Genomic DNA, 25,854 nt, shown 5'->3' with positions numbered 1-25,854 from the left:
AAGCCAAACTTCTCACAGGGAACTGATCAAAGGATAGCGGCAGAACAGGCTACGCTAATGGAAGCTTGCAACTTCCTCTTTGCTTATTTGCGCACTGTTCCTGGAGTCAGGAATTGCCTGTCTTCTTCTGAAAGCAGCGGAACTTTCAGCTCTCAACTGGAAGTCCCAATTCTAAGTTGTTGCCTAGTTGTCGCGAGAAGACATTAGCGGGTCTTGGTTCTTGTGAATGAAGCGACAAAGATGAGAAAAAGTAGCTCTGTCCCATAGCAATAATAAAATAAAAACATCAGTCCAGAGACAGACGTATTAAATCATTCTTATTTAATCAACAATTCTTAAATAATCCTTTGTCATTGCTGCTCGCAGCAATGTTTTCAAAAGACAGCAATAACAAAATCAGCATGAAGACAAAAGGATTTAAGTTACTGAAAGTCTGGTTGGATCATCAGAGTGTGGGGAGTCGGGGGAAGACAGGACAGGGTAATGAGATCCAGTGCCTTTTAAACCTTCACAAAGTCGAGAGAGCCCAGTCTCTGGCGGGGGGGAGGGGTGCACCTCGCACCCTAAAAACATACATTACGCTGCTTTAACTGTTAAGGATGCTCGGTGATGCAGCCGGTGAACGGTACAGCAGGATTCTCATCTCACGGTCCTTGAGGTGGAGAGTAAAAGGCATTTCCATTCAGATTAAATTTAGCATCCCACAACATGTCTGGAGGTCACCCGAGGTAAACTCAATCGTCGTACGGGGGAAGCCTCAAGGCGGCAGTCGAGCCAGTTCCAGCTTCAAGGCCGTTGTGCACCAACACCCCCGGCTGTCAGGGAAGGTACTGGACATGAAATGTGTTGTACAATTTGACGGTGTTCCTCTATTGATCAGGATAATGGGAGATTAGCTGAGTTCCCACGATGCATTGGGGTCAGGGCGCGTGCAAGGCTGCTCTTTGCTTTGCAGGATCTGAAGCAGCCTAATTTATCAGCAGTTTGTTTAAACAAGGGGGGGGGGGCAGAAGAATCCCCCCCCCACTTCAAGTCTGTCCTCTGAGAATAACTTGCGACACCCTCATTGAAGACCTGCTTCACTCCACGTTTCTCTGCATGCGTTTGGTCCTTTTCATCCACCATGAACCCTCCTCAGTCTGGGTCCACTGTCCACCTCAGCATCATTTAAATATCGAAATCAGACCTAACGCCTGTAAGACCAGAGGACAGTTCCTAAAAGATTCGCCTGCAACGCATCACTAACGCCGATCTAGGAGTCCTGGCTTGGCCTAGTCCAGCCGCAGGTAGCTGGGTGTGGAGTAGTTGAACATTTGGAAGTCCAACTTGTAAAGCTGGTAGAGTTGGAGTTGCTGCTGTGTGCTGATGTTGCTGAAAAACTGGGCCGTCATTGCGTCTGTGGTCCTGGTGGACTTGGCGTAGCTCGGGAAGCGCAGATTCTCGCCGACGCCCACCAGCCGCAAAATGTAATTGGCGTCCTCCTCCAGCGTTTCATACTTCCCCACCAGGTCGTAGTGGATGTGGCACGGGTGGCAGAGCTGGTAGACGGTCTGCCAGTGTTCGTTGAGAGGACCGTCCCGCTGCGTCGCCGGGTCCACCAGATACTCTGCAAACTCTTTGAACTTGACATCGGCGCCGTTCACCAGAGCTTCCTGCGTGGCGTTCTTGCGGTAGCGACGCACGATCCGGGTGCCGAAGCGCTTATGAAAGGAGGAGTTGTACTTGAGGGTGAACTTGTTGCGGTACGCAGAGACCAGCCTCTCGAAGGGCTCGCGGACGAAGAGGAACTTCAGGTAGCTCTTGAGGCGGTGGTTGATCTCGGCGATGCTGTACTGGTTCAGCGTCTTCAGGTTGGAGGGGATGTGAGCCTCGTTTGAGGGGATTTCCATCGGGTCGCTGAGGAGCGTAAACAATAAAATAATAATGTCAAAAGACGGCCACGATCAGATGAAGTGGCACAACATCAAAAAAGCTTTGAAATATTCATTCCCGGTGAGATGCAGGAGGAAGAAGCACATGAGAAGTGCATTTTCTCCCAAAAATTGTATTTGCACAATTGTTGCCCTTTATATAGAGGTTAATAATTTTCATCTAAACATATATCCACCTTTATCATTTCCAATATATTATTTTCACATTAATGTCCTACTACTAATAGCTACTAATATTTAACATACAGTCGTATTTTTTGTCTTTATTTCATTTTATATTATTTTTATATTTATATTTTTCATTTATATCTTGTGATTTCTGTCCTTATTTGTCATTTAAATAACTTTTTAATAGGTATATATTTGAATTATTAATATACTATATTTCACTGAATTTCCAAATACTTTTACCTCATTAATTATGTTTTATTATTCATGTTTGTCACGTGTGAACAGTTTAGAATATTTATTTGTAATTCATGACTGCAGTCGCTCTCTTCTCCGTCTCTTTCTTTTTTATTTCACACAGAACCTCTTTGTAGTTTGGCTCATTTGAAGCTCCTGACTCGCTCCGCTCTTCTGGTTCTGAGTCTGGACCCTCTTGGTTTTATGCTCTTATTCTCCGACACTTTGAAATAGAAGTGACTGCCAACTGAAAGTGAGTTTTGCTTGCCGAGCGAGTGACTCTCTTAAGTGAAGTGTGATGAATTAATAACCTTAAAACATCAGGTTTAATCACAGTCCTGAGAAGTAACTACCAAAAGTCAAACAGCAGATAATGCTGACAGTGTTGTCTGAAGAGAGAATGAGCCTCGCAGTTACCTGTATTTGCCTCGGCCTGTGAGCACCATCATCACCCTCTTCCAGTTGGTACAGGCCACCTTGGGGACGTAGCAGTAGATGAGCTCGTGGTCTTCGTCCACCACGAGGTGTTTGAGGTCGGCCGGTGTCAGCACTCGCCGCTTACGACTGGACGCACTGTTGACTCGACACGCGTCCACCACCTGGTCTCTCCTGGTCTGGTGGAGGATGGCGGCTCCTGAAAACTCCGGCTGTAACATGAGAGCAGATGGAAGATGATGTCAGTGACTTGAACAGTTGATCTTAGCACCACTGAAGTGCTTGTTCAAACATTCCAGTGCATTTATTACGGTAAGTACATGTATCGCAAAGGTACCTCAATATAGAGTTTTACACTTACATACAGACAGTGTTATTCTTTCTAAGCGTATTCAGTATCCATGTGTTTCACTGTGAATGAAAGTGTCCCCAGTCTCATTGAAATGCTCCACACGTCTAGATTTTCTTTGGGACTCCATGTAAACCTCCAGAGAGAGCGAAGGAGACTTGAGTCTCACATTTGAAAAGTCGGAATGTTTTCTTTCCCCCTTGATTATTTTGCCCTCTGGGTGTTCTGTTTCCCTTCAGGGCTGTTCCCCTGCTTCCTCCAGGAATCTTAATTGACTGTACGTGTGTCTGCATAATTCCTCCCTTCAGCCACTCAGTGCCCACAGTCGATCAGGAGAGTCTTCAAATAGGTGCAGCGCCTGGGACAGCTGGGATGTTTGTCTCCAGTGAGTCACATCTGGCCACATCAGACCAGGCGGGTATTAAACAGCGCTTCAACGCTGGTGATCACACAGTTTCTGTGGGAAGAACTAGAGCGTGGAAATACGTCACAACTGGTGACAGCGTCACATGACCAGCGATTTCAGATTCGATTGGCTTTGTGAAGTACTTGTTGTTGGCCTGATCATAAACTACAATGTACTGCGCTACTTCACAGTACATTGTAGCGGTGGTGGTGTCTGACTGCAGACTGGTTTTGGATCTCTGCCTCCTGACGCAGTAAATGGTTTGGCATCTTGTGTCGTCCTGCCAAAGCGGCGCCTGCATGCCCAACCATGCCTACTCTGTTTGGACTTTCAAGTTATATTTTAAAATGTGCCATACAAAAAAATCACGAAAGCTTGGTTGATTGGTGGAGTATTGAGTGTTAGTGTGAGAGGAAAGATGTTTCAGTGATGCAACAGATACTGGGGTGACACGTCCTGTCGAAGTATTCAGAAGAAAGAAAGTCAGATCCATAAGTCCACACAGGTCTGATATGGTTTAAAACTAGCCATTTCTTACATGGGTACACAATACACCTAGTTATTTTGTTTGCCACAAACATTGCAGGAAATTTCCAGTCTCACTCAAGATGGATGCAGATAAATATCTCGCAAGGCTTCAACATCAACTCCAGAGTTGGTCCTTCGTATCGAAGCACCTCTTGTTTTCAGGATGATCGAGTGCCATTTTTAAAATGGTGTGCCATTCCCAAAGCTAAACAGAGACAATATCAGATAGAAGTAAAGAGTTTCCCCAGCACTGGCATGACTCCGCCTTTTAAGGTAGACCGTTAAGGAGGCCCATTAAGGATGTTCGTTCTTTTATTTGCCCATGAATACAGACGATCTTCACCCTGTTATGACCAATAACTTTCTCCACAGCGCACAACTGATGATTCCTATCTCGTCTCGGGTCTCACGTGTGCCTCAGATCAACTTGACTAGCAAGAAAAGCCACACCAGGAAGGACTAAAGCAGAATCAAACTACATCCTCTTGACTACACCTAGCACTGAGAACCCACGACTCTGGTTGGAGAGTCGACTGCAAACTGCTGAAGAAGGAACTAGCCAGCTTGTTAGGACATTAGGACACTGAATGTGTCCCTATTCATTCACTAGAAAACAAGTTAATGCTAAATCGCAACTTTGAATCACTGTTGAACGGTGTATAGCACCAGAGTTAACACTAGCAAGCCAAAGAACCAATGCAACAAGGTTTGTCAGCGCACCATGACTCAACAGAGAAACATTGGATAGGGATAGAAGAGATAGAGAGGGGTTCTAACCATAACCTGAACTCAGCAGCACAGGGCTACAGGGGGATCTGCCATAGCACGAAATATGAAAACAGGAGATAAACTCTTGCTACGATTGATGCTGGAGATAGAAAACAGTGGAAGGGATTTCACAACAACTCTTCCCGGGGAGTGCCTTTACGTGACAATGAGAGGTTGGCACGAGCTTTCTTAGATTCAAACGTACACAAGGACACTGCAGTGACTGAAAGAGCACAGCCAGACATCACATCTTCAACCTGTAGCACTCTTACATTATCACCTGTTTTCTGCTTTTTTTCCTCCATCATTTTCCATCAAACGCCGTGGCTGGCACGTCGACAGTCGCTGATGGACCATGATGGATCACAAGGGTCCGTGCGTCGACTCCGCTCTCTTACCTCTCTTTGTGAGCTCCCCTCTCATTTGTATTCACTCTCACGCCGACACATCAAAAGACGAGTGAAAAGCAGCTCTTTGTTGATGAAAATCTCCCATTTTTCACTCCGGCAGAAGCATCATTCACCCGAAACCATGCGGCGGGATGCACAGTCATTAACATGAGAATACAAGAATTGTGTATCATCCCACCTAAAATCTGATTTCATCTCTCTGAACCGGCCAAATCTGGTGTTTACATCTGCGGATGTTAGGAGAGGATGAATGAGAGCGGTGAAGTGCCGATGCAATCGGCGAGCGGGTCGTCGACCTCTGGACACGCACAGCAGTTCCCACGAGGATACGCGTATCATTAGCAGCCGATCTCATTCGCGCTTCGCCATACTAATTCCCGGTGGTCATGAACTGGCATCAGATCAAGTGAGCAGGAGTCATAAAGGCAATGAAAGTAGTTAGAGGCTTTACATGTCACGGGCTATTTGGTTTGATCTCCTCACATCGGTCAAGGTCCAGCAAGGTCTCGCGCTGCTACAAGGCCTGAGAAAAGACACAATCTATGATTCAGGGTGAAACCAGCAAGATTTCCCTTTCCCTGGCCACCAAAGTGTCTCAAACAATGTGACCTTCCCTCTGGTCTCAGGTCTGCCACGTGGGCAACCTTCCCCGTGTCTTTGACCTCAATAAATATCCACGTAGACTCGAGAGTTTGCCTTTAGGCTCTGCTTTTTCTTTGTTACACTGATACATTTTAATATATTTTCAAAACAATACAAATGAAATATACCATTTACCCATGGTTTTATATTCTCAAAATATATCTGAACTATGTTAACAGTAAGACAGTAGGTGTATATATATATATATATATATATATATATCGTTAATATATATATATAAACAATAATATAATTATGCCATCACGCAGCAGGAAGGTTTGACTCAAGTCAGATTTCAAAATTAAAGTCAAAATTTTATTTTATTATTATTTTACATTTTATTTTATACTTAAGGCCTACTTCAATTACTTCCTCTTGAGAAGACAAATGCTTTTCTCCCTCTCAGTAAATTATTAGTGACACAGTTAGTCGCTCCAAAAAGGCACTGTGACAGCACCATCCTCTGCCAAGCTGCTCATTGCCACCCCTGTTGTGTCTGTTTTGATCAATATTACAAAAATTTGTATCTCTATAATTAGTTTTATGTAAATATCCAGGGTCTAACAAACTCAGTCAGAAGCACTTGGCTATCTATCTATCTGTCTGTCAGTCTGTCTGGACTACCACAATACACAAGGAGAATATTCAGTTTAATACTATATTTAGAACTTTAAGTTAGATATTGCAACCTAAAATATGTATCCTATAGTTGCATATGCATATAGTTTGTAGGACTTGCTGTTTCACAAGTCTGTGAACAGTCAGATTTATTTGTGACAAGGGTGAATTTATTTTCGAAAATCTGAGATGTATTCAAATTTGTTTCCTCAAATACAGATCTGTCTTTACACTCTGTTGTGTGTGTTTGCATCAGCTGCTCTCTGTGAGCTAAAAGACTCAGTGGTGGGAGATCAATGAAATTCATCAAAGCAAAACTCACACACATACACACACACACACACACACATGCATGCGCACACTGAAGCCAGCCTGTCTCTTTGCTTACAGACTCACATTCATAAGAAGATGCAGGAAGAAAGCAGCCAGTGTAACTCACTCAACCCAAACACTGTGGAATTATTTGTGAGTCTGTGTCAGAGCAGTGAACACTGAGACCTTCCATAAAAACCCAACAATGTTGACAGTAGCGCTCCGTCCTGTCCACATTCCATCTGATCAGCTGAGGACCACCTGCGCTGCTCCTGGAGAGACCTGCTGAAGTGTTTGTTTAACTTGTGAGTCGGAAACAAGCTGCTGCTGTTTCATATTCATGGGGCTGGAAATAACTCTGCACGCCCACAGACGTCTGCTGCAGGAGCGCGCCCTTACAGGAGGGACAGAGAACTATTACAGGATGGAAGTTGGAGCCGCCGATATTTTCATGCAGCTGTGACTTTGTGCCCTGGCAGCAGCACTGATTTTAATGTTTTAAAAGAGGCAGCTGAGGAGAGTTTGGCAGCGCCACCACGGTGGACAAAGGCGACTTTATGATGGCTGTAACTGGAGCGCTCCATTAGCCGGACCGGGCCAGTCCAGGTCACCAAAACCAAGGTTACGATCTGCAAAATGTTTACGCTCCTAAAATCTTTACCATTTCAAACGCAAATGTAGGAATATGACCACTTGCTCTCTTACTGCACATTGAGTGGTGAGAAGTTCTCTACTGTCCTCATTCATTCAAGGCCACGGAGGGCTGAAGCCCATCCCAGCTACCCCAGGCACGAGGCGGGACACACCTTGGTCAGCTCAACAGTCCACCACATCGTGCAGTCAAACAACCCCTGAATCTCTTTTGGAATCTTGGAGTTCTGCAATCCAATGCGGCATCTTGTCCATTCATTGGCAAGTAATGGCTTGAAAGCTTCAGGAATTCCTGAACCATCTCGTGCCCTAAAAGCAAACATTCTTCTGTGATCGGTTCCTTTTGATTCTGATGATGTTTGACACTGCGATTACAGATCATTTCAAAAGCTCCGCCTGCTCTTTGGTACGGTTGAATCCAATGATTCATGAAGTCTGATGAATGGACTCAGTGTTGATACCCTCAACATTCCTGCGAGATGGCTGAACAAACAAGCGCGACGTCACCGCGTGTATGAAGTGATGCTTTAAAGCTTTGAGTCAGCATCCCTGACAGAATTTTCTGAGATGACGCTCACTGGCAACAGTCGCTGTTGAGCAAACAGAGATGATAATGAGGAGCAGATTCTAGCCTAGAGATTTCACTGTTAACACTGTGGTGGAACTGAGGTGTCGCTACACATGACAAGTCGGCACGTTCATCGAAGAGTGTTCAAGTGTCTTAAGTGTTTCTTTTGACTGGGAGTCTTACTCCCAGGCAGAATTCAACAACTTAGTGTGACTTTCAAATCTACTGATCTCAACTTGCTTGAGAATTAACATCTGAAACATCTCCGGGCGTAGTGTTCCACCACCACGTCAGGTCACCCTGGGAAATATGGTGGTCTTCTTTGCTGATCTGAGTCTGGCCTTGCTAATGCTGTCTTTACACTGCACTACATCTAAACTTTCAAGGCCCCCAATAACAACCTGAGCATCTTCATCCCTGACACTTCCTAACTCTCTAAAGCAGTTTTTCAACCTGTGTGCCGTGGCACACTGTCAGGTGGAAACATTAAATGAACAATTAGAACTGGGTGACGGTCTACCAATGTGAGGCGATGACATGGGTTCGGTCACATTCTTTCTATGCACCATAGATCTATGCTGACACTACTTGTCCATTGCAATGCTCCTGTTCCTATATACACTCATGGCTAAGAAGTTGGTCACGCGGAACATCAATGCGCCTCTAACGTGACCACACAACTTCTTGACCGAAAGACGGATTGTTCCTGGTCGCAAAAGACTGTCTGCGCCACAGAGCTCGACAGCTCACTTCAAAAGTGAGATGTCACGTTACTGACACTTGTGGACCATCAAAGTTTAGGTTTCAAAGTGGGCAAAAACTAAATGTAGAACGAAATAAACACACTCCAAAATGTGATTACAGAAAGAATCACCGTTGCTATGAAGCAAGCTCAGGCAAAATAATGTTCAAGATTTGTCTGGAAATTTCCCAAACTACAATTAAATCATGCAAGGGATTGTGATAAAATCAAAACAGTTATTTCAAATAAATAAATTATGATGTATTTTTGCCATATTTCCCACCTCTTTCTGGAGACATCTTTAAACAAATACACGTGCTGCAGTTTGTCTCAGTAGCTAGACTTTTTCACAAATTAAAAGGAATTTTCTACAGGACTTCTGACTGAACACAATCGTGAGGACACTCTTTTCTTCACCTCCCTCAATCGTTGCCCATTGCCCTGGATGATTGAGCCCAAATCCTTTAACTGTCTCACCTCCTCGACTTCCTCCATCTACACTCTCCTGCCTTCCTCTTGCTCACACACACACAGTATTCAATTTTGCTATTGACTTTCATCTTTTATCTTCCTCTCAAAAGACTGCATGTCATGCCAGTGTTTATTACCTTGATCAGGTAGCCCACATCCCCCAAAATAATGGCGCCACTGACTGGCGATCCCCCATCTCCCCCAAGCAGGTAGAATACAGACACACAAAGGTGCAGATTTAGGCCAATAAAAACACATATGGGCCTTTTAGGTTCTAGTTTTCACTTTTTTTCCTCAATGTTTTAACCAAAAATAAGCAGTTTTGTCATTATCCCTTTTTCTTTATTCGTCCCCCTGACATGTTCCACAACCGCAACCTAAATAATCAGAAAACCATGGGAGCAGAAACAGCTAGAATCGTGGTCAGGGTCACGAATTGTGTTGCATTTAACTGTGCCATATGTAGGATGATCCATGTAAGTACCAAGTAAACTTTACTTTGCATGACAGAGATCGATCCCACCTCCTCTGACAGTCACGCATATCTGACAAAATCCTAAAGTGACAATGAGCGTCTGCAGCAGAAGGAATGAAACGTCTTAACCATTCAGCTGTAATTGTGCCGCAGCACAAGCGTGCGCAGAGGTCATTGTTCCCAAACTCGTGTCAGAACTCTCAAAAGAGCAAAGCGAGGGAGTAATTATAGCGCCTCAGACGAGATAATAACAGGCTGCTCAAACTTTCCCTCAAAGGAATCAAACTTTTTCTTCCTTCTTCAAAGCACTTCACCCTTATCCTATTTGGCTGCGCTCAGTCTCCTGAGGGGTCAAAGATTCAGGAGGAACATGTTTTACAAGTTGTGGAATCCGTGCCCTCAGACAGCGGCGCGAAATAATCCGACACAACACGCGCTGAACTGGTGCCTGTAAACAGCTGGAGGAGGATTCTTGTCTCCGCAACCCGTTACTGTGTTTTCACAGCGAGATTTCAACGCAATGATCGCTGAAGTCAAAACAGAAGTAGCGGGAAGCTGCAGAACATTTGGTGCGAGTCATTTTAAAACAGATCATTAGTGGTTTCTACCCAGACAGTGCGAGTTCAAGCTAAATGAGTCCCGCGGCCGGGTGAGCCCGCCGCCCAATTACGAGCGACGGTCAGACTGCAGCTTCAGCCTTAGAGGCGATGTGATGTCTGTATGAGCAGGGTATGACTGACATGAATGCTGGGGTTGGGTACATTGTGTAGGGCACAAAAAAAGGAAGATAAGAACAGTGTTATTGCCATATGAAGATGATGAGGAGGAATCCAATGGAGCAGACAGGTTGTAGCAAGAGGGGTTAAAAACACATTTACGGGAGTTGGTGACTTGTTAAATTCACAGACAATCGTGATAAGAGAACAAGTCAGGGCAGACGTTGCGGTCCAAAGGAAATATGATCATGCATTTTTCGACAGGTATGATCTGTATCACATGGTGGCTGAATTTTAGGTATTTTATTTTAGCTAAGTCTATGCTTGCCCAATTCAGCAACGGAGAGGGTAGGACTTAACTTACTTAACATAAGGAGCAAAGGAGTTTTCATTTCTACCATGATGTGATGTAGGACTAGAAGCTTGCTGTGGAGAAGTTACTCTCCTGCATCAAACAGAGGTTTATTTGTATTTTATTGTTGTGACTGCAAGCCAACAATTCCAACAAATGGTGCTGTCGGGCGCTCTAAACAAAATACGTAAAACGCGTCGTCTAGCATGTTCATTTATTGGGAATCATTCATTCATATGAAACATACACACATGCACAAAGATGCATCAACTCGTCCAAGATCGGGGAAGATCTTATTTCATTAAGGAATATCGATGGCGCGTGCCTTTAAGCACTACAACAGCAGGGAGTCCTGTCAGTTTTCAAAGGTTGAACCTCAAACCTTGAAGTGAGAACATCTTCAGTTAACCAACCAATTGTGAAAATGTCACGGAAATCCATTCACAACTTTTAAGCAAAGGGGTTGACAAACAAACCCCGGCAGAACCGTAGCACTTGCCCCTGCTTGGCGGCGGTAACAACATTTTAACCTCTCTAAAGCTGAGACATGTTTTCTGATCAGCTCCGGGATCTCATGTCCTTGACAACACACGGATTTTGAAGACTGTGCACCTGCCCACTTACTTTGGTGAACACTGTGAATTTTTCATGACGGCAATGAAACGACCTTGTAAAGTCAAGATCTTACAGCGAGACAATTCATTTTGGAACGTGACGCAGTAGGACAGTTCCCTGTACATCCTCTCTCTCTCCTCCCTTTTTCTCTCTTTCACCTCTTAAGTCCCCAGAGACAATAACACAGCAAAGCCTGCTTGAAATCCCTTTGTCTTGTACTTATCCTGCAGTGCACATGCACAAACACACCTGAGGTCTGGCACGCTGGTTTGAACTGGAGAGCAGAAACCAAGGCTGCTTCTTTGGTCTCTATACTGGCTGTTAAAGGTGCTTTCAAGCCAGAACCAGTACCAGTTTTGGCATATTCTGCCACTGGTGGAAAATACAGGACAGAAGGTTGAGAAAAAAAAATAGTGAAGGATTTGGGAGATACATCTCCAGCTGATGAAACGTCCTGGTGAGTTATTATCCATCGGTGCAGACACCTGCCGTCACTTTGCTGGATGAATTCATTTATGAAGCGCTGGATTTATCCCTCCCACCGCAACAAGATGCATATTCGGAGCTTTGATGATACGCTTGTCACTTTTCTCCCGGGATTTGTTCAACTGTCACAAATTTGCATTTTAAACTAAAGCGCTTGTGCGAAAATCAGTTGTCAGATTTATAGGCGGACTGTGAGGCGCCCTTCGGTGACCCGGGAGGCATTGAAACAAGAACACTTTTGCTGCAGTCTGCCTGAATTTATTACAATTTTGACGGTGCTTTAATGGAAGCGTGTGCCTAAAGAGACATACATCCTTGTCTCCAGAGAGACAATCGCAGCAACCTCAGCATCAAACATCCATTTAACTTCACTTTATAATGTTTGCGTGGGACTCTTTGGTCACGGAATGGAGTCTGGCAATTGTATGCATTTTGTGAAAGTACACTTCTTTAAGTCATTACAATGCATGCAGGGTTTTAACAAAGACACGCCATTCGGCGGAAGCTCTTCTAGTTGCTCCAGCTCACCTTGTCCACCATAGGAAGACTTTGATGATCAGAGCAACGCATGTTTTTCACAGTAAAGACACATCAAGTACACAATTTTCACATTATGGACCATTAGTTTTGCCGGATTTTAGTCGGCAAGCTCTCAAATACAATGTACTCCTCTGAAAATGGTGCACCTACGATGCATGAATATCTGCACGCTCATATGGACTTACTGCTGTAACTGTGAATGCGCTGTCGTAGGCTGTTGTGTAGGATGGCTTCACAATGAATAATTGCATTGATATGCATGTTAATTAGGTCGTTCACAGGAGTTATATATACATATATATATTGATGACGGCAAAAATGATTTGACTGCTCACTAACAACGTAAACAAAAAGTTACAATGACTTGAACAAGCCAATGAGATGTGACCTACGTGAGCCAGTGTGGCAGGAAAATGAAACTTTCAGTTGAATCTGGATGAATTGTTAAAACAGCCAAAGCACAACATGGATGGATCCAACTATGTCTAGTCTGTCTGTTGTGCACCACTTTCCATTCTCACACTGCTGTGAGTTGTGGTGGCTTTAGGGGGGCCAACCAAGTGAGATGTTGTAGGCAGGTCCAACGAGGGCATACCGTGCGTTTGTCTAACAGTCATATTTAATGTCATGTTTAAAGTTTGTTAGCTCAATGTCTTCTCCTTGTTACACCTGACGCCCACCAAAGGTGGTTTAGTGAATTACAATGGATGCAAAATACACAGAGCAACGTTGCCAAACTGTCCTGCGGCACATGAAATAGGATTGAGTTCTATTTCAAAACTATTTACGTGCACTGCTCCTGAGTGTTGCGTCACTTGTTTTGGCCTCCATATCGTGGCTACAGCTTTTAGCGTGAGTCACAGCAGGTTGCGACACCACGTGGAGTTGGCGCAAACCATGACCTGTTTTGACACAAGTCTAGGGTAGCTCTCAAATGTGGAAGTGGTAATCATAGTCTTTGAAAAAATACTAAACTTAAGTTAAGTTTGACCCAAAATAGTGCTAAAAACAGCTCAGATCAAATATCAAATGCGAGGTTGTGAAGCCCTTTCAGTGTCTTCTCACTGACTGGTTGAATGCCATCTCTCAGTAGCTCCTCGCCGAGTCACTGCTTACTTCCAAACAGCCCTCTCCCCACTTAATCATTAGCAAGTTCAGCATCGGTTTGCATTCATCGGTTTTAATTCACCATTGCCAAACAATTTCAAACATTAACAACATATCATATAACCATTATTATTCACAACACAGACTCATTCATTGTAGATGCTCCGGAAATGTTGTGATTCAGCAGTCCTCCTCATCTAACTGAGTGACTGTATACTTTGGGTGGATCAAGGGAAAGATGGAAGTCTGGGGAACTTTAACTGACTTCAGCTCAGCTGAAGAAGATGGAAGGATGGAGGTCTCTTTGGTTATCATTGCCTGAGTTATCAGTGAGCTGGAGCCACTTGTCGTACTTGTATATCTCTGGATAAGACATCTCAAAAGGACTGGATCAAGACAGACAAGCCTGAAAAACACCCACACTGTTGAAGTTATTAACTTAAATGTTGAGGAAGGGACAATCCGTAGAAGAAACAGTCCTTTACTCAGCCTCTTTTTTGCGGTGCCGCTCTTATTTGTCAATCAAAATCATGCATGGTCCTTACTGGAGTTCTAAAATAAGAGCAGACAGAATTACATCTGAAATCCTAATTTTAACTGGTGTAGCAGGAAAAACCCAGAGACTTTGAATGCATTAAAGTCGAAAGCAATTCACATCCTCCAAAGACGCCTGTTCCAACTACTGAGGTATTCTCATCACATCTCCGAGGCGGAGAGAAGTCCTCCAACTGCCCGGAGGTGTTAAGCCGAAGATCCCATCAGCTTTTCCAACGTCAGGCTTTCACATAGAAAAATCACACGGCTGGTCTCGGCAGAACATCATGTCCAGACTTTCGCCCTCCTAAATTTCATACCACAAAGTTGCCATTAGCTGAAAGGAGTTTTTTCAGTGCCCGGCAAGATGAAGTGTAATTCTCTTGAGAAAGGAGGGACTAGCTTTTTACCAGGCACATGTTTCTTTGTGAAACCAAACTAGAGCCTCAAAAATTTTATTTCAGCTGGTAGCTGGTAGATATCAGTCTGCTACTGCACACACTACCCAAACTGAATAAACTCGTCCAGTAAGTACAGTACATGCTGTTGCAGTATGTTTCTATACATCAATCGTCAGCTAGATTTTTCTGCCGCTTTTGGAGAGTCCAGAAAGGATGTTTAGTTTTATTTGATTTCATTGGACTATTAATGTTAAATACATGGGTGGCTTGAGTGTCGCACGTAAGTTAACGCATCAATCGAGGCACCTCTTAATGATATATTTTGATATAATTTTTTTAAATCTAATGAATCATAAAAAGTTATATGACAAACAAAACACCAAAATGAGACCAAAAATCTCACAAAGTCCAGAACTGAGATTATTGGTTTTTTTTTTCTGTGTTGTTGAGTATAATTCTGCCTGATGAGAATATTATATTTATTTCCAAGAAAATCATCTCATCTCTAGTTCTGATCTCTGAAGCCATACCTGCCTTGAAAATAATGCCGTGGATGTGTCAGAGTGTGATTTCTTTTATTCCCACAAGGGGAGGAAAGCAAACCATTTTTTTTTGGTGGATATAGAGAATATTTAGGAACGTGTGACTGCACTTAATGACCCCTCCTGGGGCGTTGCAATTGCACACATTCATTTTAGTTCTGATTCATTTGTTACCAGCTCAAAGCAAGCAGAGAGTCATTTTTTCTGCAAATGGACGCAACCATTTCAAGAGAAAGATTTGTTTTCTCTTGTGTCTCAGGGGTTTTTATGAGTCTGAAATCATCTGATCATTACTCTCTCCTTGTATAATGAGTATCTGGACTTCAGGAAAAGAATGCGATCACATTTTGCTCTAGATGTGCATGTGAGAGTTCAGTATTTGGGGTCAACCATCCAAAGTATTCAACAGAATCAAAGAAGATGAAGAAGAGAATTCGGAAGCGGTGCAACTGGTGGATATGACTTAGATGACTGGAACAGAAGAGAATCGTCATGAGTGACGGGAAGCTTTGTGGAACCGTGGTGGGAGCTGAGCTTCCATGAGGCCTGGCTAAAAGATTCAACCGCAAAGACTAGGCGGCGACTTATAAGGGGCTGAGATGAATGACTGAGGCTTTCATTGGGAGAGACAAGGAAAGACAGTGAAGTTTGGAGACAGATAGATGGCAAAGAAGTAGAGGTGGCAACAGTCGTGTGTATCTCAGTTTTCAAGCGTACAGTAATGTTTAATGCAGCATCACTGCCTTTTGCTTTTTGGACCTCGTATTGGTACGTTATTATAGAAAGCCAAATTGACTAACCCACCGTATATACTGTATGTCTGAACCATTGCTATCACTGCTGCTGCCACCAGCTGACTGACTGCTGTCACAGCTCCTGTTTATGATTTTCTAGGTACAGAGTTATTATGGTCTCATAGCCTCAGGATCGTGTTACTGTTTTAGCTTTACATATGATGTGGTCCTGGAAACCATCATGGAGCCGGTCATTATGAAGCAGCTGGATTGAGAATTATCCCTTGCAAGACCAGCAGTCGGGTGGAACGCCTATTTCAGGAGGGGAGTTCTTTATCTGCATGTCTGGCAGTAAGCCAAGACTCTGACTGAAGTTACCAGCCTCTATGTTTTTGACTTCACGTATGGTCTTAAGCAGGGTCCAAAGAAACGAGACACATAAGAAGGAGAATTCAGTTTCCCCCATGTCCAAATCACATTCAAAGTGGATCTTCAAAAACAAAAAAATAATTCTCTTTCTAGAATCAGCGCATAAATCTTTCCTTGAGATTTCTCCCAGACGTACATCATCGAAGTAAACATGAGAAACTGAACAGAAGAAATGTTCCTAACTTCACTGAATTCTGACTGTTAGGTTTGACTCAAGTTTTTCAGTCCAAAGATGAATTGGAAAAATGATTAAAGTCTATCACACAGCTTAGTCCATAACACTATGTGAAGATGGCAGTATTGGAAGCATGTAGCCAACTGCTATAAAGAGTAATAACTACTGGTGCACCAGGCTGGATCTAAAGGTTGAGTGACATTTTATATGAGTAAAGACATCGTCATGCTTGCCAATACACACTGAACTTGAAGGGTGCGACTGGGAGATATGACCATAAGTGAATATCACAATAAATTGTTGTTTACCTCAATAACAATAAATATTTGATAAATGCCCCTCTCATTGTTGTACATATTGGAAAGCACGGTTTACAAAAAAACATGATGGTGTGGTGTACAGGAGATGCACCACACCATCGCGGTACAACCTTGGTTTCAGTCCATGCAATAATCTCAGGTTTATTATTTATAAAGAGAAGAATTTACTCTTTCGACATGCACAAAGCTGTTTATGTGCCACAACCTGAAAGTAAACATTTGGAGTCAAACTGCAGTAAACATTTGGGGATATATGGTTTCAGTAAAGACATCCCTCTACTCATACAAGCAGAGTGCACCAGAAACCAATTAGAATCTGGATTAAACCAACATCCAACCAATTTCCCCAAGACAACCTTCAATCATATTGAGGGTGCACAAGTCCATGGTACACATTGCCTCAAGTTATTTTTTGATTTGGGTCAAAACTAATCCTCTGCTGCATATATTGAACCTCCGAATGTATGTGTGATGCCTTCAAGAGATGTTAGCAAAAGCCAGGCAGTCGATCAGCAGCAAGCATGAAACAAGGTTTGTGGCTGGCCAGTGTTTCAGCTCCATTTTGAAGGGAAAGCCACCGTTATTTGTTTCTATTACAATACCAAATTTACTGACATGGGCAAACTGATGTCAGTTATTGCAGTAAATTTCGGTTATGGCAAAATTTCAGTATATCGCACAGCCCTACTCTGTAAGTGCCGCAGGCCATTTCAGCCATGATGGCAGTTGAAAAGTCATTGTAGAGAGATGAGAAGACCAAATTAGAAAATAAGAGTTTGACTGCTGTGGTGGCTCACAGCGTTTGCAGCACAACTACTAAAGAGTCATCAGTGACCTCTGTATATTTTTGGACTCTGGGAGGAAATAGGAGCACCCAGAGGGGAAAAAAAGCGGTGACACCTGCATAGAAAACACCAAGGTCCAAAGTTGTCTTCCACCGCATTCCTCAGGGAGTGAAGGGATGGTCGTGTCACCAAAGGCTAATGCTAAACCTGACATTAAATGTATTCAATGAGACAAAAATACATCCTTCACCTGACAGCCTCCAAATAGCACCTTCTTCTGTGTGGACATAAAATCACCTCACATACGTGCCTCTCTTGACCTCAAGCACCGTGCTGAAGTTTACCCTCGCTGCAGAAACCCACCCTGTACACACAGAAACAAATCAATGGGACTCCACATGAGCGGTCGGAAAAATCCTCCTCGGAAAATGAACCTGGGGTGAGCGAACGTGGGGAAAGCTCAGCCCCCAAAAGAAACGGACTAAAAGCGCCCTTCAGAAACGGTGCCCGGTGATAGATGAGCAGCTGAGAAAAAGCAACCAGAGAACGTGCCAAAAGAGCAAGACAGGAAATATAAAAGACGGACGAGAGGAGACGGGCACACTCGCACAGAAGAAAGAGGTGGGCTGACAGATATGGAGGAGGACAGGGACCGGAGCAGAGAAACGATCCATCAGGCTGATAGCATCACCTTTGGCGGTGCACTCGGCTCCTCGCCCCTCTCTTCAGCTGCTGCACTGATCCTCGCGCAGGATTCGAAAGCCACAGAAACACCAGCAGCTATTCTGAAGTTTAACAAACGATTCCTACTGAGAACTCTAATCTGATGAAGAAATCTGCCTGTGAGACATCCACATGGTCTGCGGCACCTCCAAAGATCATCTGCAATCTTGGTAATCATGTCGCTGGAGGAAAACAGAGACTTGTTTCCTTTATGTGAGCAACAGCAACGTCGTGAACCATCTGCGAGTTTATTACTCATGAAAGTGCTTTCCATGATCAATTATTCAAAAAACAAAGGCTCACTGCACCAAAACAGCTCGCGCCTGGTTGTTAAGCGTGACGATGGTTCACAGCTTCCCAGGTTTTGGAGTGGAAGTGTGCGACATGAACTACGAGTGTGATGCGTCATGAACATTCACAATCCAGGTGCTCTCCTCTGAAAGCCCTTTGGAAGAGGTCAAGAGAAGCTCGACAGCTCTCATGGGACAGGTGCCATGGTGGACTGGAGGCTGAGACACTTCACTGTTATATGTGAGGCTCAGTATATATTTCATCAAATAACGTTTAATTGATTTCTTATCAATTAGCATTGATGGCACAGAAGTCATCCACTTGTGTTGCACGTTCATGCATTAGGCTTTCAATCCAATCACACTCATCGACCTCCTGCGGCACTTGCAGTACTGATGCAGTCGGCAGTGCCAAAAGAAGACAGTTGACTATGATAACGCCTGAAAAATGCGGGACGATACGACCAACTCCTTGCTGTTGATCTATACGAGCTTCTGTTCCACAAAAGAGGAGAGTTTTTCGTGTGTTTCGTTCGCTGAAATAGACACACTCATCTGCATATGTCATTTTGAGAATTCTGATAATGATAATAATGTTCTGCAGATGTGCCAAAAGATCAAGTACAGTGGAACCTCGGATTTCGAACATCCCAAACTTCGAACAAATCGGAGTTTGAACGAAAATTTTGAGATTTTGTTGCTTCTGATTTCGAACGAAAATCCAGAACTCGAATGCCCCTGAAAAAAGCCAGAAAAAAACATAACGTGCGCGGACCGATCAGCTGAGCCACGATGCGCTTTGTTATTGAGTATAACGCAGCCTCTGTATGCAGACGTGTCCCGTTAGCTACATTTACTGACTGTTTCTTCTTCATATTGAGGTGTAAAACCTTTCCTGTCTCCACACTGGACCGTGGTAGAGTGTCACAGGGGAGGTGCTCGCTCTCCACACCTCACACTCCAGGGTTTGATGTCCTGCTGTCGGGTGGAGCTCAGACAGGGATGAGGCGAGTCTGGGACAGAGCGTTACTTGGTTTAAAATTTCTGCAATTTCCGGACTACAGCGCTTCTTGCCATCCAGACAAAAAGCCTTGTGACATTAGACCAATAAAATGAAGCGCTCAAAGCACTGTTTGTCCGTGTGTATCCTTACCCAGGCAGTTTCCACCAGTCCTCCAGCTCAGCAGTGCTTCAGACCGTCCGCCGAGAGACACCACTACACACACAATGGAACGAACAGCAACTAGAAGAGCTGCTATTGGAAGTGAAGTGGCTGATGTTTCAGAGCTAATTTCTCTTAAAGTCACTCCCGGATGGTCAAAATTTGCCTATGCACTGAGCCAATTGGGGCGACGGAGTTAAGCAGAGGAGAGAGTGAGAGAGAAACCAGAGAGAGGGAGAGAATCGTTGCAGTGCAGGTTTCAGACAACAATACACTGAGACTACACACTAGCCAGGTGAGGAAATTAACAGTGTAGTCAGCCTGAGCCATACAGGCTCACTGTTCCATGACGAGGGGTCACAGAATACACTGGCCTCAAGTGGACATAATTCTGTCTCACAGCAGATGGTTTCATGAGTCTTATCAATCCGTTTTAGAAAGTATAACTATTTGTAAAAGTTGTTTGAAGTTCTTTGATATCCAACACCCTCGAACTCCCCTATAGTTTAATGTGTTCAACTTCAATGACTAGAGTTAGTTTACTCCCCCTCCATGAGTTGTCTACAGCTCAACAAATCGCAAAGGCAGACAACAGCGGAAGTGAGAATGTGTTGTTTGAGAGGCACTGAGGTAAAGCATGGGAACAACCATCGAGTGGGAGAGTGGGTAAAGCAGTGATTGGATGGTTGTTAGTGGGAATATTTTTAAGGGTGCAAGCGAAGCTCCTTTGGAGACTGAAGAAGAACAAGAAAATGAGATTGACAGACCTTGAAAACAATGATGGGAGTTCAGGAAAAGAGCTACGACTGGCTAAAGCGAGGTTCACAGAAATCACTGAGCGTGCACATTTTAATTGAATTCCAGTAAAATTTGTGCGCCCCATTGCTCTGCTCCATGTAAACACAGGGCTTGGGGCAAAAGCAGACCCACAAAGTTGCACAAAAATGTGAATTTTCAGGATGATCAGAAAAAAGCACATCAGATCAATGCACTGCAGTAATCCATAAAGATCAAAGAGTGTGCTTCATAGTTATTTGTTCTCTAGAAATTGCACAGCAACAATTTTCCAAAATGAATTTGATGAAAGACTAGAAAGTGGATGAGTGCTTCTGATCAAAGGGGGGAAAACACGTGTGCCTCTTATGTCAAAGTCTGCAGCGACATCAGGCAATTATTACATTTTGAAAGCAAAGACTCGTATACAAAAAGAGAAGGAAAACTGATATTGCAGTGTGATCAACTTTGTCTTTTTCATAAATGATTTTTGATAGTCATAGTTAGCCATAAGAAGTACTGGTGTATTGTCAATACAGTGGAGGAGGTTAGGTTTGAGTGAATGACAACAGAATACTGCCTTAATGAAATTGATCCCATGGCATTTGGAAAATTAAAAAAAATAAAAAATAATGTACTCTTCTGTACAGGCTCCTCAGCAACACAAACGGATGAGTTGAAATTGGAGAACGCTCCACCTTTGAAGCAATTCACCACGAGCTGTCAGGGTGAAAAATGTAAATGATTCAAATGAAGAACGGCTATCAGACCGGCACAGCGACGACTGTTCCCCAGCGAATGCACGACTGACAGTAAATCTGCGTCCGTGGAGCCATTTGGGGCAGACAGCTCGCCAATTATCTCCGTCATTGTCTGATTTGTGGTTGCTGGTATCTTTCCAGACACATGTTCCCTTTTATTTTTTGTTCAAATCTGAACCTTCCTGCAAACATATACAAAATGGCCTGGTAGTGACTGAATGGTGCCCTGCAATGAACTACGACGTGAGAAGTGTGTGGGACGTTGGGGATTTTGGTTGGAAATAAAGGATTGAATTGTGCGCTTCCGCCTACAATGACCACAACGTACGCCACATTCTTTCTTTAGATTCAGAGAAGCTGCCAGTGGTTTTTGTGCACTTCCTGCATGTACGACTGCCTTCACGTGTACATCCTTACACGGATCTCCCTCTCTGCGTTCGTTCATCTTTCAGAGTAAAATGCTCAAATGTTTTGATTCTGAAATTTCTGCTGTAGTGGCGTGTCAGAACCATGGAATCTGCACATTACGTGTGAAACCCAAGATGGGATTTGTTCCTATCTAAGATTTCACATTGTGTTCTACATGTCAATGTAACCCAACTGTCATTTACATTTGTGCGATCCAGCAGATGGGCCCAAGTATGAACTCTAAACTAAACACATATGTATATCGCAATCTGATATTAAAGTCTCTTTCTTGAAGTAAAATCTTTTCATTCTTTTGTGTATGGATGGATTTCTCTTTTAGTCCAATTCCAATGTTTTATCCATTGCCCCTCACGTTAAATAAAATGCACTTAAAATGAATAAAAGTACTTTTTTTTGCAGACCGAGTACAAGAATGACTAGTGACATTTGAGTACTTGCCAGTACGATTCCAAATAAAAGTATTTAATATTATAATAACAATTTAAAAAAAATTCTGCACATGTTCGCTGAACAAACATGACATCACTGCCACAGACTGAGCAAACTACGTATATGCTGATGCAGTATATACAGTAGCATATAAGATCCTAAGGGTATACGTGCTGGGACCAGACAGGAGAGATGGAAAAAGTAGCAGCTCAGTGGTAATGCAAGCCCTGGTTTGTGCAGATCATCAAATAAAACAGAGTCTCCACAATTAATAATGTCACTGTTGAGCATCTTTTTTAATTAAACACGTTCAATACTTGAACATGAAAATAAATCCTCCAGCATCTTAGATGTTGCACTGCATCTGGAGCGACAGACATCAGCTGATCAAAGACAGCACCTCTGCCATGTGATTGGGGCAGACGCACGAGTGGATATAATCAATTCAACAGTGTCAACTGTAAAGTTTCTTGTGTCAAAAGTACAATTAAACCTGCAGTTATGATCTTGTAAAAAATATGACCAAAGCGGAGTGAGGTCTGCCACAAGTGCACCGAGTCGGGGAGCATATTGGCATCGTGAGCGAGTACAAGAGTAATGATGCTGGTATTGGTTCCAGAATGTCCCCAGTTATGACATTTTTTTTAATGCGGTGGCATAATCACACTGCATGTACTGAGTGTACATTTGATCTTTTTGTCGTTTGTTTTCTCCATGTTACTTCACTGTTTATATTTTATAATTTCTTTATCATATGGACACTCTTGAATCTAACCTGCCCCCACTACATGCTCACCCTGCTCAAATGCATGTTGTAATGCCCAAACGTCTCCACAAAAAAATAAGTACAGCGAGGTTCTGCAGTGTCTAAATACATAAAAGCTTGATTTTCAAACATCAGTACAAATCCTCCACAAACCGAATTCATCAACACTGCAATGATCATGTACTGAAGTGCCTGTCTTGTTGGTTGAGCGGAGCGATTTAACTCAGAGCAGTAATGAAGTGTAGCCTGGCAAGCTGTGGCGACTCTGACAGCGCAATGACAGTGTATCACCAAGCATCAAGCACACTCCCCGCTGAGGGTCTACGTTTTGTTCCGCAGGAATTTTTGCCTCCTTGTTTCTTGATTTTAAATATGAGTAAAACATCTGTTCCTCTCCTCTTTTGTCCAGCTGCAGAGAGAATTGAGGCATTGTTCCCCGACAGTTTGTCACTGTCACGATCGTATATAAATTAAAAATTTGCTAATGACAGTGACCCAGTAGACTAATGAAATCCTGTCTGACTCAATCACTTTTTTTCACACATATATGCATCTCAATATGCAGAACCTAAACTTTAGCTGTCGAAGGAGTACTTCTTTAACCCGAGTCTAACCCGCCGCACTCTCCAGCTCCGCTGCCTTTGACAGGCGACACCGGCGTGTGACAGCCGTGGAGAGTGTGGCGGACTTTGGTTCACGATCGTAGTTTTTCATTTATTTTTAAAACAGGGAACCTTTGATAATGACAGTGGTCGACACCGAGTCTCTGGATCTGTGTTTATTGTATTAGAAGGAGTGGTCCTGATAGGTTCTCTGACGCGGTCGTCTGCCTTGGTTCACATCAACACATGCAGGTCTCCCGCTGCGCCAAACACCGTGGTGAAAATAGTTGGATATTGGATGGACATCCGCTTCGGTATTGGTGGGGGGATCCGCTTCTGCGTCCCCGATGAGGGTTCACTGATCGCAGACACACTCTCACAGGCAACACTAATGCTACGACCCGGCATCAGTTAGGGACCATCAACAAATACTAAAACGTTCAAAGTATTCATGAAATGTTAAACAAGGCAAAGACAAACAATCATTTTAGGAGAGAGAATTGTGAAAATGTTTTTCATCACACAAGCGAAAGGACTGACAGTTTGTATGATGATTTTGTGAAAAAAATATGACTAAATGATGATTTATTGAGATACAGCAGACAGACGGCTCAATTTAATCCCTAAATAAAACGACAGGGTTCAACGAGAGACTCATGAAACATTGAATTTCTCATCTCTACACTTGGTTAACTATTATATTTTTTCAATGTTTGTGTTCACTTGTGTTTACTTTGTTTCTGAAGACCAAAAATCATGTTGCTAAAATGTGTCTTGAAACCCAAGTCAATAGTGTTGTTATGTGTCTCCATAATGTTAAACAACCTTCCTTCAAATAATACGTGCTGACACACCAATGCACTTTCTATGCTCTGAAAATGAACAGGAAAAGCATCATCCTGACTGTTAAATAAGATCTTAGATCAATGTCATGAATCTCAAACGTGAGACTCAACCGCGTGTCTTGAACACATTTATAACTGCTATGATGAAAAAGTAAATCAGACACTGAACCTTGCTGTATTTCTGTGTTCTTTAACACATTCCATCGATTTTTGTCGACCTGTGCAGCACTTTGGAGACACTTACACATTTGTGCACCCCAATTTGTAAAGCCTTTGTCACACTAATGGCCCTGCGAAGCAGGGGCTTAAAACAAACACGCAGACACATCATGCAAATCCTGCTGATGTCAGCAAAATCAAACGGTCTTGTTGGGACAGAATTTGACAGCGAGCTGAGTGAGAGAACAAATGGCAGCAGATGGGGGTCAGCACAAATCCACACAAGGAGAGAGGGAGAGAGTGAGAGAGGACCAAGTGTGGGAGGAGTCTACCTGAGTGGGGTTGTAGAGCTCCTGCAGGGCATTGCGGGACCCTTTCCGACAGCAGCCATCCACCACGAACGGGTTCCTTCGCATGACTGCAACACAAAACACATGTAATAAATAATTGTAACCATCTTAAACAGCGTAACAATTGTGCAACAATGTGTTTTATTCATCTGTTCCACAGCGGGCCACAGCACAGATGTATTCGTGTGCCAAACTGGCTGAAGAATGGTTCGCAGGTGGGTGGAGGAATCGCTCGCTTTGCCAGCTCTCAAATGACAAACCCTTAAACCAAGACATAACCTCTGGCAATTTACATTCTCTGGAGAGCACAAAACCCAACTCTCAGGAGCATCATCGATCGTTACAACCTTTTGCCTGAATAGTAAACAAGTCAGTGAAAACAATTTCAGATTTATTATGTTCATTTTCAAGGTTATTTGCTGGCATGTCTTTATTGCAGCGTGATTCCATCTTTTTCATTAGCGCACCGCGTGTATTAAACACAACGGGCCCTTAAAAGCAAATAGGATTTTATGGCTCAGTCTATCAGAGCGGTGTAGTGGAAAGAGGCGAGAAAGAGAGAGCACATATTGTCTCAGTGAAAGTGAAGAGGTCTGAACCGAAAACAAACATCCTGATCGCTTATTGCAGAGAAGCATTGTCAAAGCGTCTTTCCAGCTGAAGAGACTGACGTTAAAGTCACCTGCGCAGAAGCAACATAATCCTTGAATACTTTATCTCTTTCTTTGCCTTATTCGTCGGCCTAGTGCAACTCTTTGAAGGTCAACGTTTCAAAATCTGTCCTGCTCTAACAGGGATGCCAAAGTGGTCTTTAGGTCTTTAGGAGATCAGCCGATTCAAGCAAAAAGCCGAAGGGATAAATAAGTAGCGCCGTGACACTATGTCGAGGAGGAAGCCAAGGGTCAATAGATATTTGGCCAATTATTTACACAGGTTGCCAAAGGAATGCTGGCAAGCGAGTGGTCAGTTCTGGACAATAACCAAGGGCTCTCGCCCTCTTGGCCAGAGGTCAGAGAAGCCTGAAATAAGGAATAGATAAGAGATCAGAGTGTTGAGACCTTTGAGAGATATTTGAACCAATTGTTTCTAGGCTTCAAAGATTGCATTAAATACATTG

General features: G+C 43.4%; 1 protein-coding gene across 3 annotated transcripts in view; it reads right to left on the bottom strand.

The window, feature by feature from the left end:
- Positions 1–219: 219 nt before the first annotated feature.
- The window catches only part of chst11 (carbohydrate (chondroitin 4) sulfotransferase 11), a 73,391-nt gene continuing 47,756 nt past the window's right edge, over positions 220–25,854 (bottom strand). Inside the window, exons 2-4 of one of the 3 annotated variants that reach the window (XM_053862406.1) lie at positions 24,720–24,805; positions 2,754–2,983; positions 220–1,896 (exon numbers count right to left, since the gene is read on the bottom strand). In XM_053862406.1, coding sequence (XP_053718381.1) covers positions 1,272–1,896; positions 2,754–2,983; positions 24,720–24,805 — 941 coding nt within the window. In that variant the 3' untranslated portion in view covers positions 220–1,271. The remainder of the gene's footprint in view (positions 1,897–2,753; positions 2,984–24,719; positions 24,806–25,854) is intronic. The other 2 variants (XM_053862407.1, XM_053862405.1) reach the window with 2 other exon arrangements.

This window comes from Synchiropus splendidus, chromosome 4 (genome assembly GCF_027744825.2).
Source record: "Synchiropus splendidus isolate RoL2022-P1 chromosome 4, RoL_Sspl_1.0, whole genome shotgun sequence".
Lineage (NCBI taxonomy): Eukaryota > Metazoa > Chordata > Actinopteri > Syngnathiformes > Callionymidae > Synchiropus > Synchiropus splendidus.
The sequence above is the reverse complement of the archived record's forward strand: the minus strand, read 5'-3'. Positions and strand labels throughout refer to the sequence as shown.